Source organism: Perna viridis, chromosome 1 (assembly GCF_037379345.1).
Source record: "Perna viridis isolate PV_CMFRI_1.1 ecotype Kerala chromosome 1, ASM3737934v1, whole genome shotgun sequence".
Lineage (NCBI taxonomy): Eukaryota > Metazoa > Mollusca > Bivalvia > Mytilida > Mytilidae > Perna > Perna viridis.
The window spans coordinates 51,680,248-51,707,071 of record NC_142445.1 but is presented as its reverse complement, the minus strand read 5'-3'; the positions used below and the strand labels follow the sequence as shown (position 1 = coordinate 51,707,071).

The 26,824-nt window shown below is 30.7% G+C and overlaps 3 protein-coding genes across 15 annotated transcripts in view; 1 reads left to right on the top strand and 2 right to left on the bottom strand.

Annotated features, from left to right (window-relative positions):
• The window catches only part of LOC148629277 (putative 3',5'-cyclic phosphodiesterase pde-5), a 59,575-nt gene extending 54,396 nt beyond the window's left edge, over window positions 1–5,179 (top strand). For 10 of the 11 annotated variants that reach the window (XM_088547345.1, XM_088547347.1, XM_088547344.1 and 7 more), the window contains 4 exons: window positions 774–885; window positions 2,548–2,628; window positions 3,148–3,236; window positions 3,519–5,179. In XM_088547345.1, coding sequence (XP_088403471.1) covers window positions 774–885; window positions 2,548–2,628; window positions 3,148–3,236; window positions 3,519–3,816 — 580 coding nt within the window. In that variant the 3' untranslated portion in view covers window positions 3,817–5,179. The remainder of the gene's footprint in view (window positions 1–773; window positions 886–2,547; window positions 2,629–3,147; window positions 3,237–3,518) is intronic. The other variant, XM_088547342.1, reaches the window with a different exon arrangement.
• A 2,792-nt stretch (window positions 5,180–7,971) lies between these two features.
• On the bottom strand, window positions 7,972–11,334 carry LOC148629276 (uncharacterized). Its single transcript, XM_088547356.1, has 2 exons — window positions 11,208–11,334; window positions 7,972–10,008 (listed from the first exon to the last, which is right to left on the bottom strand). Exon 2 carries the CDS (start codon window positions 9,805–9,807, stop codon window positions 8,206–8,208), a length of 1,602 nt encoding a protein of 533 aa, XP_088403482.1. The 5' UTR covers window positions 9,808–10,008; window positions 11,208–11,334; the 3' UTR covers window positions 7,972–8,205.
• Window positions 10,598–26,824, bottom strand: part of LOC148629275 (protein O-linked-mannose beta-1,2-N-acetylglucosaminyltransferase 1-like) — a 35,136-nt gene continuing 18,909 nt past the window's right edge. For all 3 annotated transcript variants that reach the window (XM_088547353.1, XM_088547354.1, XM_088547355.1), the window contains 12 exons: window positions 26,388–26,458; window positions 26,101–26,176; window positions 24,739–24,864; window positions 23,136–23,194; window positions 22,561–22,633; window positions 21,840–21,968; window positions 21,192–21,382; window positions 20,428–20,536; window positions 19,906–19,977; window positions 18,946–18,987; window positions 18,295–18,362; window positions 10,598–17,685 (listed from right to left, as the gene is read on the bottom strand). In XM_088547353.1, coding sequence (XP_088403479.1) covers window positions 17,625–17,685; window positions 18,295–18,362; window positions 18,946–18,987; window positions 19,906–19,977; window positions 20,428–20,536; window positions 21,192–21,382; window positions 21,840–21,968; window positions 22,561–22,633; window positions 23,136–23,194; window positions 24,739–24,864; window positions 26,101–26,176; window positions 26,388–26,458 — 1,077 coding nt within the window. In that variant the 3' untranslated portion in view covers window positions 10,598–17,624. The remainder of the gene's footprint in view (window positions 17,686–18,294; window positions 18,363–18,945; window positions 18,988–19,905; window positions 19,978–20,427; window positions 20,537–21,191; window positions 21,383–21,839; window positions 21,969–22,560; window positions 22,634–23,135; window positions 23,195–24,738; window positions 24,865–26,100; window positions 26,177–26,387; window positions 26,459–26,824) is intronic.

Genomic DNA, 26,824 nt, shown 5'->3' with positions numbered 1-26,824 from the left:
GAAAATATCTGTTTGCTTTGCATGAACTTTTAATTTTTGTTCCCAAGCATATATTCTCTACTTCCAAATAACAAATAAGATAATTTTAATACGAAAAATATGGCCTCTTCAGACATAAACAACATAGGCGCTTTTACTGTACGATAATTACCTACAAGTTAGTTAGCCATGTGTTCATAATAAGGTACTGTGAAAATTCTATTATTCATGGGGTACCAGATTTCATGGTTTTCATGGGTAGGCAAAAACACGAAATTTGGTTCCCAGGGATAAGGAGATTTCAATTGATGTGTATATGGAAAACCTCGAAACCACGAATTCAAGAATCCACAAATTTGTTTTTCTTCTCTAATCCACAAATATTGGTATCCATAAATTAAAGAACTTTAACAGTAGTATAAAAGTTTAAGCCCTGAAATATCTTTCATATGCTTTAGCTTCTTTCTCCAAATCTACCATTATTTTAATTTTATTGCCAGTATACAAAATTCTTTATGATTTAAACAAGTTAATTTTAAGTTTGGTTTATTTATCCATCACTTTGATGGGGAGACAATGATTTAGTCCTGTCTTGAGGGCGTTATAGCCTTTTGAACTATTGAAAAGACGAAACATACTTTTTTGTAGGGAGAAACATTTAATTTTGCCTGTTTCGGAGCACCAGGTTTAAAAGTTTTATAAGACCTTTGATACTAACACTTTTCATTGAACACATGTCTAGACAGAATCCTTTTTCTATATAATTTTCTGCTATGTTTGCCCTATATTTCCAGGCATGTATTGATGGCTATAAGTATGACTGCATGTGATTTATGTTCTATGTATAAACCTTGGAATATACAACTTCAAGTTGTCAATGTTATCATGGAGGAATTCTGGCTTCAGGTTTGTTATATCATAAGTAAATTGGATATTGTTAAGGAGAATTTTATAAAAGCATTGGCTGTTGTTGGGAGAATTTTACAAGTGCATTGGAAACTGTTGGGAGAATTTGTTTAATGTATTTATTGGCCATTGCTAAGAGAAGTTGATAGATGTTATGAGTATATTGAGAAGAATTGAGCTTTTGTTATGAGAATATTATAGTAGTATCTTGTGATTCATAGTAGGGATATGGATCATTGAATATTTAAAGTTGCCTTCTTGTACTGATGTCATTCTACTGTCATTTTTGCATCTAGGTGTATTGGCCATATTTATTCATAGATGAATAATAATAATAATAATAATAATATTACTTTAACCAGAGGGAAACACAGCTAGTAGATACTTTAATATTCCATGAAGCCCTCTAAAATAAACACATAAAAGTTCAATAATACATTTTTTTAAATGCACACTAACATGGTCACACAAAAACATCTACTCTGTTTGCTGAGTAAATGGCATCTTAATCTGTTTTAAAATTTTAGCAGTTTTGGGACTTTCTTACTGTTGTTTGAAGATTGTTCCACAGAGGTGGACCAAAGTAACTTAAAATCTTTCCTACAGTTGAGCTTTCGTTCTGGAAATTGATCAGTTACTTTTGATTGTGTTTTGTAATGAGTAAAAGTTGAATCATTATAGTATTTGATTAAGGTGAATGTTTGGGATTTTAAATGATCATATAGTTTGCTGTGTATTTCCACTTTAAAATATGATTTGATTTTTCCCTTTTTGAAGCTTATTGCATGGACATTTTGATGTTTATTCAAAGCGCTGATGTCTTGTCACCTTTTGATATTTTGTTAAGTAGAATATATATTCAGATAATAATAAGTGTTTCATAAAACTTATAAGAGATCAACAAACTTCATGGTCAATAACAGCAATGAAAATGTATAACCTAAAATAAATGTTAATTATAGTGTCTTTGATCATACCAATTTGAAAGTAATTTTCCTCAACAAATCAATACTTAAAGTATAAAATATCTTAATCATTTTTTTGCTGTGCTTTAAATAAGTTAAATTATTCTAGAGCTATTAGTTTGGTCCTTTCTGTTAAAGGAATAAAGCTGGTAAACACATATTTAATTATAATAGCTCTATTTTGATTTACCAAGAGTAAAGACCATTGACTTAGAAATGGTTGAATATACATGTACATGTATTTGGTTTTTAGATTAGTGTTATCATGTGACAAAATTTGAATGGTCTCTTGATATCTGTGAACAAAAAAATTGCAGGTTTCTTACTTCACCATTTTGCTTAAGTCAAGATCACCTTAAGTTTGAACGGTAATTAAGACACAGACAATTTTTTTTTCTCAGAGGACAGGGAGGAGGGGGGGATGCTGGTTCAGATTTTTTTTTGTATTTTTGTGCAGCAGCCAGAGGTAGCATATTTTATTTGAAAATCTACATTGTTAAGAAATGGGGGAAATTTTGTATCATATTTTTTGCTGTCCGTGGCTGGGTAAAAAAAAGTTTTAAGCTTGAAATTTTGATTTTTTTGTTTTAAATAATCCTAGACCTCCTCAGTATAAAAGTGGTTGCTGTCTAACTTTTTTTGAAGTATTGTGAGGGAGACAAATCATTGTAGTGATAGTTATTGACTGGAATTTTAGGGAGATGAAGAGAAATCACAAGGTTTAACTCCGGTACCAATGATGGATAGAGACAAAAAAGATGAACTGCCACATTTAGAGGTATCTACGTATATAAGTATTTCTATTAAAATATTTAGTTCCATGCCCCTCTAAGCAGTGATATGAGTCTGTTGTTAGTTCATCTTTGTATGTAATTTTTAAATTCATAGTTTTTCCATCAACCCTACTTTCTCAGAGGTGAATGTCAAGGTTTTACATGATGATTAGTAGATCTTGTAAATTTATTTTTTAATTTGACTAGGAATGGGAAATACCTTGTTAGTTTATTAAAGATGTAGTTAATTTCTTGTGTATGCTTTTTTTGTTTGTTTTGGTTACACACCAATTAGCAGAGAAATCTCACCCTACTGGTGCACCTGGTCCATGTTCCCAGTTTTTAGTGGAGTCCGAGTTGCTCATTTACTTTAGTTACTTTGTATATATTAATATAGTTACTTTATGTTTTTTGATGTGTTTGACTTTTTCCATGTCTGGTTATTGTCCCTGGATTACATTCTTTTGCTTTCCACTAGAATCTTGGTTCCTATGATTACTCCTTAGTAATATTTTGAATTACAGGTTGGATTTTTAGTTGGTATATGTCTACCCTGTTATGAACTAATGGCACAAGTTTTACCTAATACCAAACCCATGGTCGATGGTGCTAGGTGAGTACTCTAAGTTTAGTTAGCTTCAAATCATGCTTTGGTGTTAAAAGATGTTGTTTTGATCATCAACACATACCTTTTGGGTTATCCAAACTTTTTGCAGGAAATGAAGACTTCATATTAAACTTTTCTTTAAATATTTGTTTCATACAGAGAAGAAATTAAAAAAACAGATAGGAATAAGAGCAATTCAATAATGTTTACCATAATTTTTTTTTGTTCTATTGTGCTGTGCCAACAGATGTGGATGATACTGGTACATTCTGTCTTTCTTTTTTCCAGGTCCAACTTGAAGAAATGGAAATATTTAGCAGAAAATAAACTTACAGTAGATCAATTACCTGCTAATCAGTTAGATGATAAACTTGCTATTGAATATAGTGAACAAGTGTCAGAAGAAAAGGAATTGACAGACAAAAATGAAAATGAATGTTCAGAGGAGAGTAATAATCATGCAAAAAATGAGGACGAAGCTGTATCAGGAGAAGGGGGCGGTATAATCAATGAAGAGAATAAATCTGAATCTTCTATTGTTGTACATAGTGATAATGATAATTTGACAGAGCTGTCACATGATTAATTCTCAAACAATTATATTCCTCATTTTACATGATCAAATGACAAAGAATGAACTGTGCCATTATTCCAAATAAACTTGTGATATTATGTTCCTTGATTATTTGTCAAAAAGGGGCATTTATTTAAGCAAAAAAAAATAGTTCATGTGTTGAATATATATAGTTAAAGCTTTGTTTCATTTGGATCAATCAATGTTCTATTTTTCATTATCAGTGACTTAATATGTTTTATAAACATCTAGGGAATTAACCTTTTAGTCAAATTTATAGGTTTACTCTATACTGAAAATAACATAATTAAGTCCATGAATTATAACTATATAAATTTTGTCAAATTATGAACTTGACTCTTTTTATATCTTTCACTGAAGCCTGATGAAGCACATAAGTTATTTGTACTAAAAATTGAGTTACTTTACATTTTCTGATATTGGTTGTTGGTATATCGTCTATTTTAACTCTGTTATCACTCAGTTCTTTTTTTGCAACATTATCTATGACTTGGTCAATAGACTTATTTTTGACCTTTTTATTTCATTTTTGTGCAAAAGTCAAATTCATAATAAAAATCTTGCTTTTAATGGTAATCAACTTTGCTTCTGCTTAATGTACGGGTAACGAGTGCCGACACATTCTAGTATGTAACATCTTCCATTTGATGAAGAAGTACTTGATGCTTGCTTAAAGCAATTTGTATTTGGTACATATATTTTTTGTAAATGGACAATTTAGGGTAAGTATGAGTGTAGGATAAGTCAATAATTAGACGTAACTAATAATGTACTTAGAGATTTTGTGTAGATATTTTAATGGTAGATCTTCATGCAGTTATGAAGAATACTTACAATATGAGGATGTATGCGGCTTTCTAAAAAAAACATTTTTGACATCACTTTTATTTATAATTCATGTTATGCATCCATCTTTCCTAAGGCCCAATACATATTTGAAAATTTTGAACAGCTATTTATAATTTTACAAGTAGCATTATTGGAAACTCTCCTTGGATAATTCAGCAAATAAATTCTGCTAAATGTATTATCTATACAGATTGGAGAAGAAACCCTCATAATAACTTGTATGATTTTTTTTGTAAAGTGATATCCTAAGCAATAAAAGTGTAACTTTGTGTCAATTGAAAATTAAAAAAAAAATGTTTTATTTTTTTGTTTATGATATGATACTTTTTGAGGTTGAAAGTTTAAAAAACATTCATTTAATTTTGTATGAAGAGCAATTGTTGTTTTTCCGTTGCCAAATGAATTTATTTCTTGAGCATTTCCACTGATTAACATCAACAATATCAAACATGACTGTAATTACATTGTAATTTTGTTATTTATTCATTAAATATATTATTTATTATTTCTTGTATTATTTCTGAAAAAAAACTATGGCTTCTAAAATATATTTTCTATTTGAGGATACTTAGGAAAAATTCAGGTTTTTTTTTATCTTTTATGCATGATAGATTTGTCTAGCTTCTTTGCAGTTTGTCTAGCCCTGGTCTTTTCTTTTTCCCAATCCCACAGTCTTTTATCCATTTTCCCACTTTTCAATGCTAGCACACCAGCTGTTTTTCACATTTTGTCAATAAAGGTTGTTTTTTTTTTATCAATTTCACTTAAACAATCTGTATTTAGTGTTGCATATGACAGAAAATAGTTATGGGTTTATCAGTTTGCTATTGTATCTATTGACATAAGCTCCCTTTTGATTTTTAAAATTTTCAGATTTATCGTTTCTGTGTTATGAATTTTTATACTAACAAAAGGGTGATTTTCAAGTTTTCGCAGAATTACTCAAAAACACTTTCACTAACTTTTATGAAACTGGGGAATTGTTCATATCTATTGAAGTAAGCTCCCTTCTGATTTGTATAAATGTCAAATTTTATGTTTCCGTGTCAGAAAAGTGTGTTTAAACAAGATAGAAATGTATGGGTGATAAATCAAGACAACAAACTTTGTTAAACTTGAGGTGGCCTTGATAGTGCCAAATTTTTTGTGCGTTTTTTTTATTTATTTTTTGGGGGGTGAGGGTATTTGACAGGGCTTACAGTATTTCTAGTTGATTACATAAATTTATTAAAAGTATGAGGACAAGCTAAAAGTGCAACGGGGGTATCATGCGCTTAAAGCGCAGCTCTTTATTAATGTTGCAGCAAAGCGAGAATATTCGGTCCTTTATATCTGTAAACGGTAAAAAATTCTTTTCTTTATATACTGAACAAGATTTATCCGTGTTTGTGATATTCAATACTGTTTTATCAATACTCCAATATGTCCGTGTACTTATTTTATGGTATAAATCCACTTAACGCGACCAATAATCGGTTTTAAATAATTTTAACCCAGTAATTCCACAATGAATACTGTGTATTCAAAACCAAAGTTAGTTGTTTCATGCATTGTCATTATACCATTTAAAGTAACTATTATGGAGTAAATTTTGGTTTTATCATAATCTCTGGTAACATTAGTAATTTTGCTCCAAATACACGTAGGATCTTGCATATTAATCGGCGACGTGACCTTATTTTAGGAAATTCGGTAGAAGGTATCCAAAGATTATGTATAAAAAAGAACAAATATTATCATACATGTAATTAGTTTTATCTTGATGTCGTGGACAAGCATCTTTAAAAAAAAAACTATCCAATCCTAGTGGACATACGGACGGGCACCACGTTTTACACACATCGATACAGCTAGGACATGGTAAAATGTCTAGGCAAACCAGAGAGTGTATATTAGAAAGTCCCTGGGCAAACGTACGGACTTGAGTGTTTTTATACACCTCTTCTTGTGTGTTAGGAGGTTGTTAAATGGTTGCCTTTTCTCTTATATTTATGTATTAGATTTCAGGTAAAGTGCCTTCTTCCAAAAAAGTAGCGCTTTCTGTTTAGTGCGAATTCCGCATAACACTAGATGCTTGGTGGCGCCTCTCCGTGATAATTTTGGTTGGATCTGTTGTTTCATTTCCAAGGAGAATTTTCAGAAATGATAAAGCTAAAGACAACATAACAAAAATCCTCCCGTTCTTCGCGTGTTCAACTAACGGGGTTTTAACCACTGGTTTTCAAGCCAATATAAAACAAAGAAATCATTTAATAACATCAATATGAACCCATTTGACCTATGTCATGATGAAAAAGTATGAACAAAATATATTTGTGGTTTACTCTACATAACAGGTATTTAATTGTATACTATGTTTGTCAGTAGGGTGAGGAAGTAAACAGACGTGAATTCACCGACTTTCTGAAAAAGAAAACATTGTATCCATGTGTAACGACACTGAACGTGTTGTAGAAGTCTAAGACTTCTTGTAGACTGTCTATGGTAGACTGGTTTGACTTTGTATTCGATTTCCAAATTAATAAATTGGATTTGTTTTCAGATTTGAAATAATTCGTTTAAGATTACAAGTTTTAGAAGAAGAAGAAACATGCATGTAGTACCAAGACATTGTTCGTAAAATTGGACGTTTTCACAGTTCGATGGCTCGGTACATGTAACCTTAAAATGTTGGCGGAAAATATGAACATTTTAAAACCGATTATCTATTATGACAAGTTACTCTCCTGGCAGGCTATGAAATATATCCTTTGTAAAAATATTATCCTGTTGGTTTCAATGAATACAAAGGTATTTGAAGATAGTTTGACCGAATATATACCGGCCTTAGGACACACTTGGTGTGTTTGCACTTATTGAAAACCTTTTGATGATCTCTGAAAATATTACTATTTCGTATTTAGGTTAAACTCTGTCGTATTTGTTGTCTTTTTTTCCATTTGAACTATTTCTGTTACTACAGCTGATAAATAATTTAAAGCAATATTTAACATGATATGTGTTTTGGTATGTGCTGACTAGGTCAATATCACCAGACATTGATGCATGCAAACATAAACCAGAAGCAAGGAAAATCAACTGACATTTTGTCCTCTTGGTAAAGACATGAATGTCTTATAAGTCTATAATTACATATAGTGGTAATTTTCGTAGCCCCTGCAACCTTTTTTTTTCGTATTTTCTAGGATATTATTGAGAAAAGGTTTATAAAAAGGAGGGGTTTATGTTAGGAGATATTCGGAAAAGCCCACTCTTTTGGACCCCTTTATTGAGGACATTATCATAATCCTGAGAACATTAAGATGTTAGACATTTTACTTTTTAAAAAAAATGTAAAAATATCATAAATTGACAACATGAAGTCTGTTAAATTATACCTTTAAATGAACAAATATGCCGACTTTTGAATACATGAAAAATTCTCTCACACAGATGACTAGGATTCACAAAACACAAATGCTGTTCACTCACACCATAACCTGTCATAAAGACCATGATTATTTGGCACTTTTCTAGAACATATTTTAAGAATCACAGATACAATGTATGTAACGAATGTCTTCTGGTCCCCGAAGACCCAGTTCTTATACTTCGATTGTCCTCTTGTTGTTGTTTTGGTTTGTAATTATCCTTGTGTTTCATTGGTGTTCTTTTTCGCATCAGTGTGGCATCACTCACAACTCGATGCATTTCCTTAGAACTTGACCCACTAGAAGATCCTGTAGGGTGAGTATCTAATAAAGGTACGGAATCAGACCGGTTCATTTTCCTTGGAGGAGGCACCGGGGGTGCAACATCTTTAACATGAGGCCCCTTAGTTTCTATTTTGACATAATTAGGTGCACCAGTGTCATTAGATAGTCTATATTTACCATTGTTAAGATCATGTTTTCCTAACTCTAGCATTTCCATTCGAGCTCGAAAATCGTCCAACCGTTCGTAAGCAGGCTCCTCGAAGAAACTCTCTTCATCGGATTCGTACGTGAATTTACTTTTGGGTGGCATTTTTCCTTCTCTGAGATACTGGTAGAGGTCATCAACTTGGTCGTTCAGAATGTCCTCTCGACTGCTTGCTCGTTTCAACTTATTTTCATTTTCTGGTGGTTTTGGTTTATTTGGTGAAAATATATTGACTAGTGAATGAGTCCTATTTTTCATCACAGATTCTGGGACAGAGATTATAAGGTGAATTGTATTGTAATAGTTAGCTACCATTTTGTTGCACTTAAGCATTATGTCCTGGTATGGAACAGACATACTAATATCTGCCATGTTTTTGGCTGTCACTAACCTCAACGGAATTTCTGAAGGCACGGGGGTAATTCTTACATTACCTTTATCGGTAGGACAAATAAAGGCAGTCTCATCCGTGTATGCCCAATCGAACCTTATCATTCCAGTAAAGCGGTTCTTTTCAACATTTGGCCAGACCCCTTGCACAAGTTTAACCGTTAAAGGCATACGGAAACGGCTTAAAATATCCTTAATCATGAATACGCCGGTAACATCTTTTGGTCCTGCTATTGGAGTAAACAGTCCATTTTGATCATAGCTTAGGAACAATGTATTGTTTCTGGAATCTGTACATTTCAAGAATCTAAGTCTCTCACCTGAGGATGTGACTGTGCTAATCTCTCCAGACAGAATTAATTTTTCGCCAGCGGGGATCACATTAGAAATGTCGTAAGTCAATTTCCCCTCACTGTTAGCAACAAAGCCTTTAACATTTTGTCGCACAAGACATTTGTTTGGCAATTCTTTGGCTAGTCGCTGAACACTATCTATTGGTCTGGAGGCCCTGCCATCCTCCGAGAGAACTTCAAACCAGCCCTGATATGTTATTGGTATAGAAAGCCTTTGGTCCAGTGGTATTATTCGACACAAACCTTCTTTGGTTTCAAATCTTTGAACACTATGTGCTAGAATCTTAACTCCTGACTTAACGGAATGAATCAACACATCCTGATGCAGCTTCCGTAATGGAATCTTAGAAACTCCTAAATTATGAAATTGTCCCTTGGTTATCTTAGCAACGACGGGCACTTGTGAATTCACTAATATGTCTTTGAGTAATGTCTGATTGCCGTTCCACTCTGGGGTTATGGTACCTTGTTTTTCTCTCCCGTTCGCCATGATCAGTGTGTATCTACTATAGACATGTCAATTCCAAATGTTATTATGTTTACCTGAAGATTTACCTGTACTATTGTAATTAGCATACCTGTTGGACGAGTTTAAATAGTCGATTGACTCACGTTTACCAAATGAAGCAGAAAGACAGGAAGTCATTTGTTGGTATAGATTAATCCACTATATACATCGATGACTTGTCAACTAAAATCACAAATAAAATGAAAATAAATTTTACGCACACAAAGGAACGGATGCTGTGCTTTTAAACACGTTATAAATTGGCTTCCAACTATCTTGAAGTGAGCAGACCATCGTGATTGTTTTTGCAATGTTACAAACAAGCATACTATGTAACGCCATAGCAAAGCAACCGAAGTAAAACCGCACTCACTAGCAAAAATACCCGAAATAATCGGACATGATGCCATTACAAATGATGCGACAAAACATGTATGACTATGAACAAGGAGTCACAAAGATCATCGATATGATAGGAACAAATCTTTAAAAAAAAAACTATAAAAATTATGATAGAATCAGAAGAGAAAAAAATGAAAATGTGTTGTTTTTTTTTTCTCTTGTAATCGTGCTTTTTAAGTAATTGGAAAATGATCATACAAGAGAGTTACGAAAATCCAAAGTTCTGGTAATTTACGTTTGTTCTCACTGTTTAAAACAAGAGTGTTGGTTGTTGCATGCTTATGAAATTGTGAGATTGTAGTACAAGTTATCATTTTTTCCACGCTGACATATAATTCCATGGCATCGAAGATAATTAAAGACACGTATGTTACAGATGAATAATTAAGAGCTTTTATTATCGCATTATCACCTTACTATCATTATAAAATACGGTCAGTATTCGCACTTCTCAAGAATCCGTATGTTTCATTAGCATATTAATCGATGTTGAAATCACTTGTTAAACCAAATTATAGCTTCGTCACCCTCAGTAACATAGTAACATTTCGTTCCCAAGGAAACACTTCAAACAAAATCAAAACACTTATACATGTATATTGATTACTTCAAGATCGTCTACTACCAGCAAAGAGCAAATGTTTCATACATGTAAAACAAGATAAAAATCAAATTTAATCGTGACGATATATTTGACATGATGTTTTGTAATTGACAAACTGCTGTTATGGACTTAGGTCGGCTCATGTTATATATCTTTTTTAACTGCAAAAATACGAACATATTGATAAGGAATCATATTTCTAGTGATTATGATTAATAAATGCAAGCAACATGTCAATTTTTTTACAAGCAAATTGATATTTTATTGGGGAGTCGTTAGAACTTTCATATAAATAATAAACATTTAACTATTCATATTTTATCAGAAATTACCCACGTAAATGGTTTTTCAATATAGATTTAAGGTATACATGTACCTCCAAACTAAAGCTCCCCCATTACAATCCTTATCTGATTTCCATGATCTTTGTCATAGCAAGACACTAATTTGTTTTTGCAGCAATGATTGTCAGGAAGGATTATCTCCTCTTTGTAAATCAAAACGTGTCGGTGTGTGAAAACGGTCAAGAACCCTTATCTTAACAATAGCATTAAATGACTAAACTATCCTTTGTAAGAACATGTATTTAAAATACTTAGAAAAAAATACTAGCTTAACAAAAATAAACTCCTACACAGTTTTAAATCGGCATCTATTTTGGTATTCTTATTGAGTTCTCACAATTATGTCACAATAAAAATGAGTGTGTGCCAAAGAAATACATATTGAGTCATACAAAAATATTTGAACAACAAATGGTATTCAAGGTCTTCAATACGATTATTAAAACTTGGGGTTTGGTCTTTGACTAAGTTCAAGGTTTATGCTTCAATTAATCATAAAAATCAAAGACCTATTTATTCCATGCCCTAATTGTTTGTGTTTAATTAAATATCTGTAAACATTTCTGAAGTGTTTGTAATTGAGCATTAACTATTTAACAGGTTTTCCTCATGAACAAAATTAAAGATGTTTAGAAGAAACTAGTTCACGAGAACTTTAAAATGACAGCCAGCAGAAATTGGGTTAGGTAGAACATTAACCACAAAATAGACATCATTAAGAATAAATAAAAAGAAATGGCATGAAACTAGCATCCCTTTGTTTCTTCTTTATATACAATACTATTATAAAGGAACAGGAGAAATTTACACTGACCAACAAGAAACAACATCTGTCTCCCTAAACACTAGTTTTCCATACATGGACAGTTTTAAACTTACGGTAGACTTGCTACGAGTCCCTATTTATTACTAACTGCTCTTCTGCAATTAATAGTAGATTTGCAGTCAGAGAGATACATGCAATTAATGAAGTTTTTCATTTATTAAAGTGAGGGACTAAACACAAGTCCACATTTTCTGGTATACATCTGAATACACCTTGGCACTGTAAGTATATTATCTGAAACTATGTCTTTAGATATGCCATTGTAGACATTTTCCATAAGAGGACATGTAAAAGTAAAAAATCATGTCATTTGAACAGTTCCATTATTTAGTTGGTAAAATGTTTGGATTTTAAGATAATGTTGATAAACAAAGTGTTGTGTTATGTTAAACTAATATCTATAGCAGGAATGAGAGACCTGAAAACATGAAAAGTTACTGTCCAACTCTATTTGGACTGTATAAAGTGGTTGAAATCTGACATGTATACTACCTTTTATGTATTCATAGAAAACACAAATATTGAGCTTAATCCTTATAGTAAAGAAAAGCTATTCTCCCTAAAATATCTGAAGTTGCCAAATTATAACAACTAACTAAACAACAAGCGAAACGTAAAGAAGACACAACAGCTTTCAAATGAGCCAACATGACACACTAGAAGTTAAAACATTCAAAGTTTTGAAACTTTTTTCAGAAATAGTTATAATTTTCCTACATTGTATTAAAAGAGAACATGTTGAGAAAAGGGAATCAAGGTCAAATATTAAACATTTTCAATTGTGGAATTTCAATAGAAGAATTACAATTGCCAAATGTAGTACTGACTTTATAATTAAAACATCAATATAATCAGATAATATATAGTAATCAAGGCTGTAAACAGGTAACTAAAGAAATTCTCTGACAATAAACAAATCGGTGAGATATAGAAAACAGCTGATAGAATGTCCCCAGGCTTTCACACGTTATATTTTCTTACTTTTGATACACATGTAACTTGTCTGTTGGCTAGACTGATTAGTCTTGTTAAAATTCATTGGGTAGAATGTTATAAAGTGGATAAATACTTTGTAAATTAAAGAGACAGCCGTATTAGACAGTGGGGACAGATAACTTAATGGGATACATTATACTCAAGGAAGTATAGACTTTTAAATGTTAAAATGACTCAGGATTGAACCAAATTTCTATAATATCAGTCAATAAAAATAAAGTATAGAAATCAATTTAAACATATTCAATATCATAGAGTTATTGATTAATAGGTGGTTCAGGGATTAAGTAAGTGATAAAAGACATTAAAGGGCTCATGCACGAATTGCATAATCATTTTTAAAATTAGTCAAAAAGGTTTCAATATTCATCTAGAATTTTAAAAGCATTGAATCCACCTACACTAGCTATACAATCATTTACTTACACTTAAGAAATTATTCTTTAAATTTTGCAATTGATGTAAACGAACATACACATGTAAACATATAAATAATGCTTCATAAGCATTTGTTTTGAACTGCTTGATTTAAAACGAGCCTTAGATCTCAGATCATACTTCTTGTTATTTCTTCATATAAAAGATTAAGTAATATGTAAACCCTAACAAGTCATTAAAACATATGTAATTGAACACAATTAAAAACATCTTAACAATTCATTGATTTAAAACATCATAATTAGAGATAATATAATCACATTATAGAAACAATACAATAAAATATACATTCCATATGTACCTTCATTCTGACTTTTATTGCACAGATGTCAGAGGACCCCATTTGGCCTCATAATTTGTGCTTTTTTTTTAAAATTTGATTAAAACTGATTTCATGAAAGTATTGGTACAGTAAAATGGTTGCAAACACTGAATACAAGCTGTTTTTGACAAGATTTGTAACATTATTCCACAAAATAACAGTATGCATTTTTGTAACTTTTACAAAAACCTTAAATTTTTAAGATTTCTGCAATTTTTAAGATGCTGTTTGTGTGAAACGGAAGTGGCCATACATTTGTTCACTCAAGATATTTTCACATGAGTTGTAATTAACAATCATACACAAAATATACCAAGCATGAGAATGAACATGCACATGGCCATTGCTAAAAGAATGAAATAATACTGCACAAAACTTAGTGTTTTCCAGCCTTTTTAACAGATTTTTCCAATTTCAGGCAAGTTTGAAAGGCATATTTAACCGTATATGAAATATCATTAAATTTTCTTCAAGTAAACTTTGATTATGAGGCCAAATTTGGGCCTTATTAGACCAACTTCTTTGTTTCCACTCGACAGAAATGTGAGTGTAAAACATGCAAAATTATTTAATAAAATTTACAAACATCATATGATAAATGCCCAGTTAAAAAAAATGCAATATGAATATCAATTCCTCCAAATAATATTTTGTAAGTGCATTGTACCAGGTAATTACAGGCTATATATTCAAGATACCAAGGAAAGTCTTCCCAAATAAATCCTTCAAGTTTTAAAATTCTACAAAATACAGTACATATTTATATCAAATATTTTTTTAATCATTACTGAGTAAACAGAAACTTCATTTTTCAGATTTTTGCTCCAGGGGAAAATATGTAAAAAAATCCACATAAATCTTCATGAACATATTTCCTCTTTTTAGTGCCAGCTGATGTCACCTTTTAAATAATATATAAATTTGATTTATGCCTAAATTAAAACATAGATAAAGTAGGAGAACAAATTTCAGTCAGAGGTCAGTAACCTCAATAACACAGGTACCAGCTCTAACAACTGACAATAAAATATAAAGATATGGTCACATAGTTCTAACAATAAAAAAAATGATGCTTGTTAGCAATGAGGCCACACAAAAAATTGTTAGATTATCATCCAAAACAATAACAAATTGAATGTTGCATTATTACTGCCTCAGGAAACTTTAATATTTTGAACACACACACACACAAAGAATAAAAACATGGACAATCAATCATATTTTTAAAAAAATGTTAAATTTCACATTTTTAGCACAACCAGGCATCAGTTTGTTAAAGATTTACAGTAAAATGACAATAAACTTAGTCAATGGTCCTTAAATTATTTTTTAAAGTGAGCAACTGGTAATAAACTATGTAAAATGGCCTAGATATCAATATAGACAGATAGAGTGTAGTAGTAGACAGTGATAGTGTATTAACAATATCTACCCAGAAGAATTACTTTGTAGCATTACAAAAATCATTCTGATAATACAGTCATTGAGTATGCGTCCCTGTAAGAAGCAGGCAAACTGTTTTTTTTTTTTTGCTGAAATTTATGCAAGACATAAAACAATCTAGACACAAGAAGAAGTGCTTAGATTGCAAAGAGATATTCTTTTGGTTCATAAAAACTTTTTTTTTATTTTGCCATAAAAACAAAATTCCTTTTTTTTTTGTTACCATAACATGCTGGTTTTAAGTATCACATATCAAAAATTTTATAACATTACATGAAAAAAGAACTTTAATTGGCTGAGTAGATGTAATTTACAACTTGCAACTGAGATCATTATTTTAACAAAAGAGGGAAACAAAATTGATTTGTCGGACATAAACCATTACTATTTAAAAAAATAAATACTATTCATATTTTTAACCTGAAATAGAGAAATATTCTGCTCAAGTGAGAATGTTCTATGGTTATTTGACTTTGACTGCTGTAAGGACATATAAAGAACTGATTTCCAATTTAACAATTCAGGAGCGACAGAATTTATTTTCATTCACAAAGGTAATTATTTTTTTTTTGGTTTCTTAATTTGGTGGTTCTACACTGCCCAAGAAAACCATAAAAATTGAGACCCCATAAATAACAAGAAATTTGCGAGCAATGTCTCACTAATGATATCCCCACTTTCAATCACGAAATATGGAACATATAAAAAAGTCCTCAGTCAACAGGAAGTTTACTTGAATTTTTTCCTGAAAATAAATCTCACCATATGGCATACCTCCAGGAATGATGTGTTAAAATTTTAAACTGTTGTTATGAGTAGTTGCTGAGAAAACTGTGACAAATAAAAGTGTTACAGAAACACAGAAACACTGACAAGGCTTCTCAGCATAACCTCAAAATTTACAACTGTAAAAAGATGATACTCAACTACTAATAGAGTAAGGTTCTACTTTTAGTTTTGGCAAAGAAATCTGATATACAGGTAAATAATCAAAATTTGGCAAAAACATGTATCTAAAAATAAATAATTATTTTTGTTAAAAAATGAGGAACAAAAACAAATTGATAATAGGGTTTGTAAGTCTCAAACTAGTTTCATTTTCCTTTCTGGAATTTCCTATGCAGAACATATCAAACTCCAAAGACTGCTCTGCATTTTATTGGTTATTTCCAAGATCTGGAAACACTGCATTACAATCTTCCATTTTGTGCTCTTTCTTAACAATTTTTATAATGTAGAACTATATATGGTAGACAAGAACCCATTCTTCAAAACCACGGAGTCACATGACGTACATACCCTATTGTGGAACAATTGTATAAGTTTTATCATTGCATATACTGTGACTGAATCATTCTTGTAATAAAAAAATAAATTTATACAGCAACTTAAAGCTGTAAGCAATCTGAGCATAACAAATAAAATATAATTGAAATTGAGAAAATTGTTATCTCCACTAAAGAAATAATGAGCAATACTTTAAAGCATGGGAAGTAAATTTGAAAGATCTACTGTTTAAAAACATTAAATACATCCAAGTCATACATAATTGAAGGTATTTTGGCAAAATACTGCAAGACAGTTTGAGCAAAAATGACAGAAAGTTAAAAAGTGGATTTCACTGATCATCACTATGATTTAAATAAAATTATTCAAATTAGTTACTATTATTAAATTCATAGCTGAAAGTCATACAATGAGATTTTTGGAGTACGATACCAGATCATTAGAGAATCAAACATTGTATTTACAGGACACAACACTACTTCCGATGATAACATGGCATGACTTGACTTAATTTTTTCCATGAGGAACATAAGTCAAAATGAAGTTATTATGGCACTTTGTTAACTACACAGAAAATACATCCATTTAAACACAGCAGACATATGTTTTTAAATACTTTCTTTCCTTCATTCCCAAAAGAATATAAATATATGTACATGAAGTACAAACAAAATTTTATATTATATACTTTTTCAGGACCAAAATTTTAATATTAAAACAATTCTATTGGATCATTCAAAATGACAAACATTCATTTACTCATTTGACCTGCTAATATGGAGAGAGAATTACAATGCCATAAAAAAAACTATAAAAAAAACAAAAAAAACTTCATATCAACTCTTCCAAAATTAAAATTTATGTATGAATACAAGAATACATAAACCTCTAACAAAGTGTCATTAGAACAAATCAGCATTTAGTTGCTTCATAAGTTATATACTATACTTCCATTCTTCTTCGACATGTAACACATCAGCATTTGGTTGATTCATGCTCTATTTTATACCTGGTATTTCTTTTGTTCATATTTCTGACTTGAAACCATCAGAGTTTTTCTCAATTCATAAGCCACAACTCGGCATTAGCACCAAAGTGAGAAGAACCAGCCTAAGGTACCTGTGACTCATCCTTTCATCATGACTTCTTTGTAGGTTCAGGAATGTTTATTGGTTTAACAGTATCTGGCATGTGTATTCTATAATACATAACAAGACAGTTATGATCCAATGTTAACTGGATGGATTTTATTATTTGTTTCAAGAAAAACTGTAATAATTTTTTTTAATAAAGAATTATATTTTGTTTAATGTGACTGGCTGTATCATGTTATTTAAAAATTTTAATATACTACATGTATTTAAGTAAAGAACACTTTGTCATATGATTATTTTTATACATTATGGCCGTTACACCATTCTTCAGATAGCACACTGAATAATATAAACAAATATGCTTGGATTTCAAATTTATGTAAAGTAAGATAATCAAGTCAAATATCAAACGAAAATAATTAAAAACCGTGCATACATTCTATTTTATTCTGAAATGTCTCAAATGAAGTGTTTCAAAGACTATTGAGGGAATAAAATGTTCTGCCAGAGCACCTTGATGTGACCACAGATGTCAAACCTTGAACATTTGTAGCAAGTACTGACAGATTGAACAAATCTTCATTTTGATTAAAAACTTGACACAACACAGTCTTCTGTTGAAGAGTAACCGGAATTATTAATCTTTAAGTAAATTTTATTTGCTGTTGTACATAAAATGAATGAAATGGTAGCTATAGTCTGTACACATTTACCTGTAAGGAGATGCAGGAACTCCTACCATTACTACTGGTGTACCACGTATAAATAGTCTCCACATACTCTAAAAAGATAACAACAAAACATTCACTTGAACTACATCCTTTCAAGGAGAAATGTAATCGATTTTGATAAAATTATGGGTTAATGCCTCTCTACATAATAAACCAAAAACACAAATGTAGTGCATCCATCAGTATGCGTTGTTCTGCTATCAAATAACTGAGTAACTTGGAGAAAACATTACTGATAGTTTGATCTTAATGCATTTTGATCAAAATTTTGATTTGAAATTTCTCAATCATAAATATGAAAGATGCTTATTTGATTCAGATCTTTCATTTCAAACAATCTCATTGATCAAAAGGTGAGCTGAGGAAGAATTTGAGGAAACACTTAAAGTAATTAGACATATTTAAGAAAACTGGGCCCAGTAGTTGATTTAAAAAAAAAATGTTCTAACAATGAAATAAATTGTAAATAATGATGTCACAATGCTATTTCTATCATGATGTCATTACTTATTTGTTATTTTACACTTACAACTTTTTTTTAAATCAACTGCTGGTAGTATCATTCCAACAACTTTTAAAATTCAGTATATTTATGTTGAAATTATTATCTAAAAAGAAATATATAATAAATACCCTGTGAAAACCTCGAACATCTAAATCCCACAGATGATAGCACTGAAAACAGACAATGAAACAATTAAGCAGGGATAGAGACTAACTTGGTTGGCACTTATACTAAAAACCAATTTAATTTTCACATTTCAGGGTATCTTTTCTATTTTGCTACAGCTAATACCATGTTTTAAAAGAGGGACTTATTCACTGAAACTTATTTTTAAAATTTTTTTTCTTGGTACAAAATTAGAAAATAAATTGCTCACAAAAGTAACACAATTACTTTTCTGCTCATCTGACTGATGAAATTTTAAAAGGACACCTTACATTAAGGCCCATATTGGCCCCCTGCAAGACTAGAAAATAATCTGATATGGAGAACTTCTTTTCTGTTCTTTTTTTAAATGTTAACTATATGGTTTACCCACATATATTAGTATATCATCTTTCAATGGTTGAAAATATGATATCTGAAATTTGGAAATCTGTGAATTTCTGTCAAATATGCCAATATTGGGCACTTTTTGGGACAATTTCCATTTTTTCAGTGCCTCTGCCAACTTGACCCCACATTATTGTTTATGGTTTCTTAATGCCATAGTAACAAGAGTCAATATCAGTCAAGATATCCCTGAATCATGTTGGTGTAGACCTTTGAAAATAACAATTGTAGCAATAAAAAATTGCATTTTTTTCCCATTTTTTTGTTTTTGGTAGATTTTAAGCTTCCATAAAACTGACAATTAATGTAATTGTGAAAATTTAAAATAATTTTAAAACAATTCAATCATTCATCAAACAGTGCATATCACATTTTTGTCATTTAGTTCAAATATATTTTTTCTTAAAATAGAGGGTGCTAAATGTAGCCCTAATCATACCTTATCCCTTTCTATTCTACATGTTGTCAGTTGGCTGAAAATATATTAAAAAATCTTGGATATATGAAGAAAATAATTAATGTAAGAAAATATATACCTTGGCTAATTGTTTCCAAGTGACATAATCTGTGGATGTATTCATTGATATGTACATTATATGAGGTTCTGTCTGAAAATAAAAAAATGATCATTGTTCATGACATTTGTACACCATGATAATAGCACAACTGCATGATTACAAATGTTGAATACTATCAACAGTAAGTAAAGTATCTGAAAACCTTGTTCAATTTCACAATAGAAATAACTGTACATATACATTAAAGATTTGTATTTAATAGTATTTAACAGTGGGATAAATCCAAATATATAGAGGCAAAGAAAATGTAATGTAAGGGACATAACTGAATTTTTCTTCAGTTATATGATCTTACTAACTGTAAATGCAAAAAGCTTGAAGTGTTTGAGTGGCCAAACATTTCAGCACATTTATTTGTTTTATGTTACATTTACAGAAGTTAATGCAACTCAATCTTAATGATGATAGATATTTTAATTTGAATTAGGGTTCTTACGCAATCCAAAATATCTCTTATTATAATTCTACTGAATAGTTTACCTTATCATGAGGTATAAAGTTGTCAGAACAAGGATCAACAGTGTGATCCAATATCACAGCTGACTTAATTAATTCTGTAACTAAATCTTCATAGGAATCTTTCTTCATTCTGAAGATAAAATCATAAGATTATCAATGGTAGAAAATATGCCAAAAATATCAACTAACAGTTTAATAAATATTAATAACTATTGAATATTTATCCAACCTGTGTATAGTCATCGATTGTGATGATGACAAAAAAATGGCATATACAGAATTTCCATCTTTATTGTAGCTACACTGGTCACAACAAAAGTAAACCAATACAAAAAGATCATATTGGAAGATTTTGTTATATCACTTCAGATTCTCAAGATCTTCTAGCATCTTTACAATTTTTATAGGACAGTTTATTGGAAAGATATGATCATGAACTCAAAAATTTAAGAAGCACACAGAACTTATTCCATGCAAATTTAACTTATCAAGTAATTATATAACCAAATAATTACCCTATTTATCATGTAGATTTTTATCAATGATTTCTTGCTGTTTTCAAATATTATTGAAATTTTGTGATCTGTGGATTGATATTCCAAATCACAGTTTGTCAAGTACAGTTAACACCACAAGAGAAAAATGGTGTGATATTTTTGGCAGGAATTGAGAGTAAAATTACAGAATTTGTTTCACATGTGATTATCAAAATTTATCACACTAGGAACATTCAATAATTCAGTGCTACTTATAAATAACTCATTATAATCAACTAAAAGACTTACTTATCTACATCTTTCAACTTGACATTTGGTTTCATTTGAAATGAATGTTTCTTGAAATAAACTTCCTGGAAGTAGGGATTCATGTTGAGTCCTTTGGACCCGAAGTGATATGTTCTTGATATGTCAGGAATGATACATTCTCTGTCCTTGCGAATCATATTAGTTCTCATCCACATGTCCCAATCCCATTGCTACAATGGTAAACAAGAAATATCAAACTAAATCACTGAGTCAAACAATTGAAATGTTTTAAAAAGAAAAAAAATCTAGCAATAAAAATGATGAAGATTTGTAAATCTATAGTAAATATACTGCTTGTTACAAAGCAATATATCTTATACAAAAATTATGTCATCAAATAAATAGTCCATTAAACAATGTAAGAAGATATATCAAAATTTAAAAGACAGGGTATGTGATGAAATAACACAAATTCAAGTATTCATCTTTAAATAACAACAAAAAAAGGGTTTTTATTATGTTTATTCTTGATCTGAACGTGTAAAAGACTGACACAAATGTCTGCTGAAGTTTGATAAAATTACCAATATGGGCTGTCAAAATTTCTGATACCTATTTATTGTAATAGAGGTTGATGCAAAGAGATTCATCACCAATGCAAACAAAATGAAGGACAATATTACTTACTTTTTCTGGAGTAGGCCACTGAGGTTCTAGTTCTTCTTTATACATTTTTCTCTTCAGTAACCATCCCAAACCAGGCATGGTCTCTATTCTATATAACAATTCCTCATCTTTACAGGAATGATTATAACCCTGATAATAGACAACAACATTGCAAAAAGTATGAGACCATAAGTTATGCATTATAAAAAAAGGTGTGTGTCTTTATAATAGAAGTTTCTTATTGATGAACTTGACAGCTGAATGATAAATTAAATAGAAATGGGTTGCATTATTATAAGGTAAACTGCTTAAAATATTTACTAATCTTTTGACATTTTCAATAATGAATACTTTTTAAAGTACTAGTAAAACTTTACTGAAGAGTTTTATTCTTCCTTTGTTATACTACCACCTTGGGGAAGGTAAATAGTGATAATGGTGTCAATCCTTCAGTTCATCTATCCATCTGTCCGTAAGTCTGTTCACAACTTTTTAATTCAGTTTTCCATGCAAATACTTATCACATCCACTTGATATTTTGACAAAAGCATTATATAATTATGTCATAACGTGGATTTGATTTCAGACTGAAGTAATATCAATTTCTTGTAGAACAACTTTGTTAGAGTGGGGAGCAGTATACTTTCTAGTTTCTTTCAAAATGAATAGACATAAGAAAAAATCAGAAATATCATCATTCTTTATTAAATATCCTTAAAATTATAGAAATTAAAAAGTATACCTGGTCATTCCATGCTGAAATACAGTAAATTGTGGCATCTTCTTCTAACAAATGAACTGTCTGACTGAAATAACTGAATAAGAGGATATCTGTTAAATTATGGGTACTATCATTTAATCAAAGTAGGTCAAGCTGTTCAGAGTTCCTAATGTATTCTTTGATTCAACTTGTCCATAATTTTTAGAACATAATAGCTTTGTCTGTATATTGGAACAAGTAATAAGACCTCATAAGGCAAAAGAATTATTACCAAACAGTAAAAATAAACTTTCACTTACATGAAACAGACATAATGTCTATTAAAAGGACTCAATTTCAAAGTGATCTTTAAAGCAAGCTTAGTGGGTACAAATAAAAGTAGAAGAAAGGTCATAAGAATATAAATGATCCAAAATCCTAAAAAAACACAAACAAATATGTTTTGTTAACAGGAATAGAACGACACAAATTTCACTCTTAATACTTAATCTGCATACCAAATTTCAAACCACTCATGATGCTTAGTGGCAGTGCATAATATAAACAAGTGATAATTCATTTCATTTTAGGATACGCAACGATACATCTAAACTTACTTTAAGAAGTCAGGAGATACATCTAAATCTTCTTCTACAATGATTGCATATTTTGATTCCTAGAAAATAAAAAAAAATTCTTAGAAATATCATTTCATTCTAAACTACTGTAAATTCAGACATTATTGAGTGCATTTATTTTTGCAGAATGAGTCACCAAGAAAAAAAATATAAGGTTCAATTTTTGTGATTCACCATTTGAATGAAAAAATATAATCAGGAATTTTCTGCTTTTGCAGTTCATATTTACCTAGCAAAATCAAAGTTTATACCAAGGTTCCCTTCCCAGCATTGAAAAGTCATGTCAATTAAATGGTTGTTAATGGAAAGGCCAATGCCCATTAACTTAAACAAGGATAGAACCACAAATTAGTAAATTAGTGGGGATCTTGAAATTAAAAAAAAAAGTCACAAGTGTCAGATGGTTGTATATATTTGTGTTTGGAAGGGTCATAGATTCTACAGAAGATCAATCACATAAAAAACGTAAGTAAAACTACTTTAACTAGTGAATTATACTGAAGAAGTGATGTAAAATTTTAACAAGGCTTCTTTAACCCTCATATTAAGAGGTATTTGGTATTGGACATTGTTGTAAAATCATACCTTATAGTGCCCCAACTATCAAGTAGACATTCAAAATGCAAGTTTTTATTAATGTGATCGTCGAGCCATCACATTTTTCACATAAATAAAAACATCAGAGATATTTCTAAAATTACAGTAATTATAATTCTTGGTACAAAAAAATAATTATTATTACCCTGTTAGTTAGATTTCAAATAAAAATCAAAAGTTACACAATCTAAGTGCTTACAAAAAAGTTACAAATAAATATTAAGAAAAATATTAATTTGTGTAAACAGCAAAATTTTTAAACAGATTTTCACCAGTCAATCTACTTTCCTGCAGTTTTGAATTACAATCATTCTTCAAAGCAAATCACTAGACAAACTGTGAGCGATGCTCAATAACTTGATACCCCCACTCCCCAGAGGAGTCTCCACATGTTAATTGTACGTACCATTTGAACTCCATATTAATTTGGATCAAAATCTAAAATAGATTATGTAAAAGTTTCCTTCAGTGGTATAGGAGGAGTAATGGATAAGAGATGAGTTCCCACTGTGTAATGGAAGGAAGATAGTACAAGCAGAAGGACAGACACCCCCATCACTATATACCCGTAACTTTACAAGTGGGGTATAACAATGTAGTATTTCATTTTAATTTATTTCAAATACAAAACCCCATGATTCTTCAATTGCCTATAAACTGTGACAGTCCTTCAATAAAGTCAATCCATGATCAAGTAGTGTAACCCAATACTTACAGGGTAAAGATTATCCATGATCCAGCAGTGTAACCCAATACTTACAGGGTATAGATTATCCACAATCCAGTAGTGTAACCCAATACTTACAGGGTATAGATTATCCATGATCCAGTAGTGTAACCCAATACTTACAGGGTATAGATTATCCACGATCCAGTAGTGTAACCCAATACTTACAGGGTATAGATTATCCACGATCCAGTAGTGTAACCCAATACTTACAGGGTATAGATTGTCCATGATCCAGTAGTGTAACCCAATACTTACAGGGTATAGATTGAATGTGGCTGTAAGACTAGCTTTGTAATGTTGAGAAACTCTAGCATTTTTAATGCCCAAAGGTGTGTGCTGTATCCCTCGTAATCCAAACAACTTTGTCACTTGTAAAGGTTCCTACAAATAGAATCATTATTATCTTCAGTGAGAAACAAGGTATTACATACAAGTTCATGAGTCCTTTGAACATGCAAAATATAAAGCCATTTGGTCCAATAAATGCATTTTATTAAATTAGGATATACAAAAGTACCTAGGAACAAATAGTATTATCCACAAAACATATTCTCTAGTAGTTCATAAAAGAATATGCACATAAAAAAACTTAGAATAAGTAAGTCACTAGAATAAAACAGTCAGTATAATCATGAAGCTTTAAGTAGTAGTCTTTGTAAGAATCATGCAGGTTCTGTAATATGTGATACACCCCCAAAAAGGCTACATTTTTATTTTTGTCATTAAGTTGCTTTATAGGTCAATATGATGAAATGTATAATTAATCATTCCAATCTGCCTGCTCTTAGGAGATAATCCTCATGGAAAATTCAACAGCTTCTATTGTATTTTTGTGTCATTTACGGAGTTATCTTCCTTAATTTTGAATTTTACAGTACATAAGTACATTCTACATAATTTTTATCTCCCAAGAACAAGGGTTACATGAACAGCCACATGTTAATTTCTGTTAACTATATCATCTTAACAAAACATCAAAATAAAAAGCATTCTGAGAGAATTGCAAAATAATACATAGTCCCCTATCGGCTGTTTACAGCACTGACCCAAAACCTACTTTTGATAATCAAGTATAAATGACAAACTGAGGAAATGATCTACATTTTGAAACATTGGAAAAAATCAGCAAAGCAGAACAAAATGTTAACTTGGGTTTGTAACTCTTCGAGGTTAACTCAAATACCAAAAATCAGCTCAATATTCGCAAGCATTAAGAAAAAAAAGTGTGGGAAACTTAAATTTCAGTAAATCTTTCAAAGTTCAAGGGACATAACTTGGACAAAACTCAGGAAAGCAGAGCAACACCTAAACTTGATCTGTAACTCATCAAGGTTGACTCGAATACCAAAAATTAGCTCAATATCTGCAAGTGATTAGAAAAAAAAACATGGAAAACTTTTTTTCCTGACTGACAGACGGATGAATGGACAGAGTGAACTAAAGGCCTCTTCAGCTAAAGCTGATAGGGGACTAAAAATATGTAGGCTTTCCAAGCATGAATCTTAGATGAAGCACTACTTAAAATGATGACAAAATTGTTAGTGCTCAATTCTGAACATTCACACAAATGTAGCAATGAAAACATATACAGGTGTGCTTTCTGCTTGAAATACTTACATCAAAGTACCCATCAATGAAGACTGTGATCATTTTAGGATCAGCGCCAGATATCTGCAATAATGTCTTTAACATTCTGAAATAATTATCATTAAAATTTAATTTACAGAAAGCATTATTTACACACAAAAAAAACAGAAATATATCTTTATATGCTGGTATACACCCAATTGACATTTTTAACAATTTATGGGTTTTAGTATTAAAACTTCAGACATCTTCAAACACAAGATCATGAAACTATCATAAACTGAGTTCATACATAAAGTTAACCTTACATGACTCACCTAAACAAATAATGTGGTCTATCACTGGCTATAATCACAATAGGGACATCAGCTATATTGTTTGGCACCAACTGAAAAATATCAACATAAATATAAACTTTCTGCAAGGACTAAGCTAAACAGAGGCCCAATAGTCAATGCATTTTGTTGGGCCTCATCCTTCATACATCTCTGATGAATAAAATAACCTTTTGAAAAATATTGTCTTATTCTGAAATGTAAACCTTATTTTAATGATAATGAACTTTAATCTGTGATGTTAAGTACATTAACTTTACACATAACTTTAATAATACAAAAGTAGTCACCAGGGAATGAAAAAAATAGCAGTTATTTAGATATAGTATAGCAGAAATTTTTCATGACATTCTATTTGTTTTTTTTTTTTTGCTTTATTGGCAAAGTTTGGGGAATCACGAAAATAGTCATCAAATTTT

Excerpts from the sequence above, each read along its gene's own strand:
- LOC148629276 (XM_088547356.1), bottom strand. The coding sequence starts at position 9,807 with ATGGCGAACGGGAGAGAAAAACAAGGTACCATAACCCCAGAGTGGAAC.